We start from the raw sequence: 5,702 nt of genomic DNA on the forward strand, positions 1-5,702 counted from the left end.
CTTCCCGCCCCCCCTCTCTCTCTCTGCAGTGGTGGAGCCCGTGGCCCCCCTGCTGAGGCCCTGGTGGATGGAGATGGAGATCATAGTACTGGGGACAGTGGGCTGTGCCTCGGTGGTCTTCCTCCTCTCCGCCATCATCATCTGCTACAAAGCAATCAAGAGGTGGTCTTCTGGGATCCAGCGATCCTCCTCAGACTTTCACACCCTGCATGTCATGTTCATGTTTAGAAATATCATGCATGTACATTATGATGTTCAATTTAAATTGTCCCTCCCTAAAATGTGCTGGGGAAACGAGGAGTAGAACCTACAGACCCTTTTTTAAAGATGGCCGTGTTTGTGTTCGCCAATCATGCGCTTACTGACCCCCGCCACTTCATTGGTCGAAAGACAGAAAGTAACACAGCCCGATCACCAGGTTTGAGCTGGTCTGAAATCAGCCTTTAGCTGTTCATCGAAAGACTGATCTAGACTTTAGATGTTAAACTAAAATTTAATTTAGTCGAGGCAAAAACCATCCGGATTGGCCAAATGTTTGATGGTACGGCGACTTAACAAGTTAAAGTCCATGTTCTTCACGGTTCTTGCTGTACATGATGTCATAGTCATCGCGTGTGGGGGGTTGCATCGTCCTCACACTGCAACAGACGGCTCCCTGTGACCCCGTCATCACCCTGCTCCCACTGACTCAGGGGTTAGGTAAGAGACCGTCCCAAAGGTCACGGAGCAGCGCGGCCCATCGCGGTGACTCACGCAGAAACGAATCACGGCGCCAAAGTGTTAGCGCCGTGTCACGGGGTGTCACAGAGACACAACTTTACGACGCCCTAAAATCCACCAGCAGACTAAAAAGGGCAGGATGAGCTCACACACTGTCGCCAGCTCTTAGTTCGCTTATTTGTATTAAATCATCGTTCCCAGCGGCTTGCTATAGTCACAGATTTGTGTGCATGCCTTTGTGTGTGCGTGTGTGTGTATGTGTGAGCGTGTGTGTGTGTGTGCGTGTCTGTTGTGTGCGTGTGTGAGCAACGAGTGCGAGCTGAGCTCCTGCATCAGAGGAATCCTTTGGCCGTGTTGCCGTGCTAGAGCCCCTCCCCCTCCATTTGCATCAGCCTATTAGAGAGAGGGAAGGAGAAGGAGAAAAAAGCTGCGTGAGGTTTTAGCCTACAGCGCTACCAAGACCCAATTCCCTGTCTGACATTCAGGCAGAGCTCTGTGCCATGCACCCCCCCCCCCCCCCCCTCCAATCCTCCTCCACACACACACACACACACACACACACACACACACACACACACACACACACACACACACACATACAGACACATACCCAGAGACACACACACACGCATAAAGTAACACAGACTGACACACACAATCACACATCCACACAGACGCACACACCCATCTAGCAACAACGGAAACACACACGAACATCCACACACACACACACACAGACACATGCTACAGGCGTCCTCAGATTAGTGCACGTGTAGAGGAGAGCACGCCCAGAACTATTATGTGTCACAGACTGTCGCTCTCTAACCCACACACACGACACATCGGTCTACACACACACACCCACATACACGCACGCGCACACACAAACATGCATGCATCATCTTTATTGCATGTCTACACTGTGTAAACACAGTCTCCTAAACAATCCCCTACGATGCCAGGCCGTAAATACGTTCACACTCATCCGAATGAAAATCGAAGGGTTTTATGATACCCATTTATATTTCAGCCATACATAAACGGTGATCTACTGTTTTCCATCATTCCAGTTCCCCTCCCTCCTCAAAAATAACTAACAGGCAGAGCCAGGCAGCGGCGGTAATAGACGGTTGGCTCAGGAGTCCATGATGGAGCTCCTCCAGCCCTTCTAGTCAGCGGCACCGGGTCGGTCTCCATGCCGGCCTCCGGAGCCCCGAACCAGAGACATTATTTATGAAATAATTTGCGCAGTCATTCGCAGGCCGCATCTTTTATACATGCTGTTGGCGGCGGGGGGGGGGGGGGGGGGTGTCCTGGACGACTAGGAGGTCTCTACTAGGACTCTTCATGTCGGACGGTGCCGCGCCACGCCCACAACACCAAGTTAAGCCACACCCGCCGGCCACGCCACTCTACGCCCCCCCTAGCCACGCTACGTTGTATAACGTCACGTCACGCTGGGGTCCACGCACTCTGAGGGAGGTGGGCGGTCCGGCCTTAGACCCTCATTAGTCCCCAGCCAATAGAACGCAAAGAAGTCTGAGAGAACGCGTTAGAGGAGATGATGAAATGGGTCACATCTGCGCATCAGATGAGAGACGCGAGGAACAGGGCGGGTAGTATCAGGGTGTCTGTAGCCCGGGCTGGGTAAGCACAGTAAGGGCTGTCTGTCGATAGCAAGTGAATATAAGGGTTCATTACCTATTATAACAGGCAGTTATGGCCTATATATACAAGTATATATGCATATATACATATATATAGAGAGAGAAAGAGAGAGAGAGAGTGAAAGAGACAAAGAGAGGGAGAGACGTCTCTAGACTGGTAGCACTCAGGGCTTTCCCAAAGCGAAACCGGCTGGCCCCTGGCCAGGGCCCGGGCGTCTCGGATGCCAGAGAAGCCAGCAGCACTGCGTCTCTCCAGCCCTCCTGGCCTTCTGTTGTGTTTCCTATCATCTGCGTGTGCCAGTCATCTGTCAGCGGCGGAGGGCCTGGACGTCACCCCGCGCCCCCCTCCACTTCTATTCAGCCCGGTCCAACGCGGCGGGGAGGGCGAGGGCTGGGGGGGAGCATTCAGACCCACGCTGCTCCTCCCGCTTCCCAAATCAAAGAGCCCGGTGCTGCAGTCCGGGCCGCTGTCCATCCAGGAAGGCAAAGCAAACAACAACAACAACAACAACAACACACACTGCGCCGCTGATCACCGGAGCGATGCCGGCGCCACCGGAGCAGGGCCACACACCGCTGCAGGGCCACACACCGCAGCAGGGCCACACACCGCAGCGCTGGGGCCCTTCCAGAGAGCGGGGTTCAAAACACTTTATTTAAGGGAAGGAGTCATGAAAAGAAAACCAAAGTCATGTTGAAGCGAAGTGCACACTTGTTACTGAATCACCGTGATGAACTCCGCTTCCGTCTCCAATCCCAGCAGCTGAGGGCGACGACGTGCGCAGACGGCCGTACTTCCCGCTCTCCTTGTTTATTTCCCGTTCCTCTCTCGGCAGGCGGGGCGCGGGTTGTTGTTGTTGTCTTTGAACCGCAGCAGCGCGTGGCGCTTCCCGTCCAGATGGCGGGAGTCATGTGGAAACGGCCCCAATTTTCTGCCGCCATCCATCCCCACAAACTTCAAACGGCCCCGTGTCATGTGACTGCACAGCTTCCGCATCAAATATTCATGGGGCCGCCCGGCGGAGCGTAGCGTAGGGGCCCGGCGCGGGGCCCGGTGTAGGGGCCCGCCCCTTGTCCTCCAGCCCGCCATCATTTATTGAACGCCCCGCTGGAGAGGGTCTGGCCGGGCCTGAGCGGTCTGCCCCGGACACTGACCCACATCCTCACGTCCGGCCGATGGGACCCGACCCCATCGCCCGCCCAAAGGGTCCGGCGCAGACCCGGACCACTCTGCTGAAGGGCGGGGGTGCGCTATTCAACAAAACTAAAACAACGATCTCCTAACTGGAATGGAGGAGCGTGTAAATAACGACCAGGGGGATTATTGATCTTTTTCTGCGGCTTCCCTACTAATCCGGGGGAGCGAGGAGCAGCCGGTGGATTCCCAGTGTGGTGGTCAATAATACCTTGGGTCGCTCCGAGAGAACGGAGGTACATCCCCGCTGGCGTCCTGTATCCATCAGCCCTGAAGCAGGATGTGGTTCCTCCCTGTGGGGGGGGGGGGGGCTGCGTCTTCCTGTCCCAGGGCTATGTCCTGCGTGCATCACGGGCTCGAGCCTGCACAGCGTTCGAGCCCTGCAGATGAGACCCCCCTCAGAAGGACCCCCAGAGATGACATCACGGCGGTGTTCTGTTACCCAGATAGATGGCTGACCCCCCAACTGGAAGGATGCTGGTGACTCGCCTAGGGGAGGGACTCAGTTTCTGTAGCACAGCTTTCACACCATGAATCCCGGAGAGGTTTTCAACTGCAAGGCATCACAGGACATGAGGCTGAGGCATTCATGATGTTGTCTACTAGTACTATGCGTAAAAAGCCCACGTAATATAACTACCCTGTTATGTATATACTACATATGTACTATCCCAGCATAAATGCAGCATTTCCCATCGTCCAGAAAGTAAAACTGGCATATTTGCGTTTCATTGGCCCAATCTCTCAACTTGGACGGGGGCCAGGATCTACTTCATGTCTCCTTTCTAAATGGATGGCTCCTCCTCAACACCAACGGGTCCACCCACCACCATGGGACCTGGCACCCTTACTGGGATCCAAGTTGGATGTCCATCGAGGCGAGTGCAGAGCGGACAGCACAGGCTTTCAGAGATGGAGGAGACACAGAGCTAAGATATAGCTTAAGGGGAGCCGCGGGTCAGTGAAGGCTCTGTACAGTGTTGAATGGGACAATGACGGCAGGGACTGTATTCAGATCCGTCTCTTGGAATTACATAAGCCCGGGACCAAGGAGAGACTGGGGATGGATGGGTGCATGGGTCGGGGGGAGGGGGGAGGGGGGGGGGGGGTTCTGTGAAGAAGCCACAGTACACTGGACAAATATAATAACCGCAAAAGCACAGAGGGTTGCATGAAAAGGGTCTTCATTGAACGAAGCCGCTCTCCATAGAACCATGGGGACAGCATGGGTAGTACGAGTGAGCTGCATGTGTGTATGTTTGTTATTTTGTCCGCACCACAGAGTGCTGCGTTAAAGTATTGGAGGGGAACGGCTGTTTGGATGATGTCTGACCGAGGCTGAGCATTGATGGGATTCCTGAGACGTTTTGACATGCATAAACATACTCATCACTTAGCCGGGGTGAAATGCTATCTCCCAGGCTGCCTATCTAATTGCCGTATCCCCTGTCTCCTGCCAATTTATTCCCTCAACGAGCAAATTGGCCTTTAAGTTTGTTTTTGTTTTTTTGCACGTCGAGCTAATTCGAATTGATGGGAGCAGGGGTTTCCCTCATGCAGAAATCAAATCAACCCAAGGGTTGTCAGCACGGTAACGGCCGAATGTTTGTCCCTCCCCACCACTGGCATTTATTTGTTTTCGTTTTATTTTTTGTTTCCCCCAGGAAACCATTAAGGAAGGAGGAGAACGGGACGAGTCGCGGCGAGTACGCCATGAGCACGCGCAGCAAGAAGGCCACGGGCACCAGCAACAACGCCGGGGTGTAGGGGCCGTCCCCGAGCCGGGGACACCGGGGCCCCCACCGTTCAGTCATCTCTGACCCCCCCCCCCCCCCCCCCCAACACTGACGATCCCCCCCTCATCCAAACGGCTCAGAGGGCTGCTGTTGTTGTTGTTGTTGTTGTTGTTGTCGTCGGTGGGGTTTTTTGACCCGAGATTTCCCGAAACTCAGCGTTCACCTCGTCGCCTTGACGAGGGACGCATCCTCCAGCTCCAGGAAGATGGAGAGAGGGCGAAATCGCACGTAGAGAGAGAGACGGGGGGGGGGGGGCAGGGGGGAGCGATGGGAAGGGGGGGTGTGGAGGGGAGCAAACCCCCACGGTGGCGGTGAAGACACAGC

At 54.8% G+C, this 5,702-nt stretch overlaps 1 protein-coding gene across 1 annotated transcript in view; it reads left to right on the forward strand.

The window, feature by feature from the left end:
• Nucleotides 1–5,365, forward strand: part of prima1 (proline rich membrane anchor 1) — a 12,374-nt gene extending 7,009 nt beyond the window's left edge. Inside the window, exons 3-4 of the mRNA XM_056591317.1 lie at nucleotides 30–162; nucleotides 5,247–5,365. Of these exons, the coding sequence (XP_056447292.1) occupies nucleotides 30–162; nucleotides 5,247–5,349 (236 nt within the window). The 3' untranslated portion in view covers nucleotides 5,350–5,365. The remainder of the gene's footprint in view (nucleotides 1–29; nucleotides 163–5,246) is intronic.
• Nucleotides 5,366–5,702: the final 337 nt, after the last annotated feature.

This window comes from Gadus chalcogrammus, chromosome 5 (assembly GCF_026213295.1).
Source record: "Gadus chalcogrammus isolate NIFS_2021 chromosome 5, NIFS_Gcha_1.0, whole genome shotgun sequence".
Taxonomy (NCBI): domain Eukaryota; kingdom Metazoa; phylum Chordata; class Actinopteri; order Gadiformes; family Gadidae; genus Gadus; species Gadus chalcogrammus.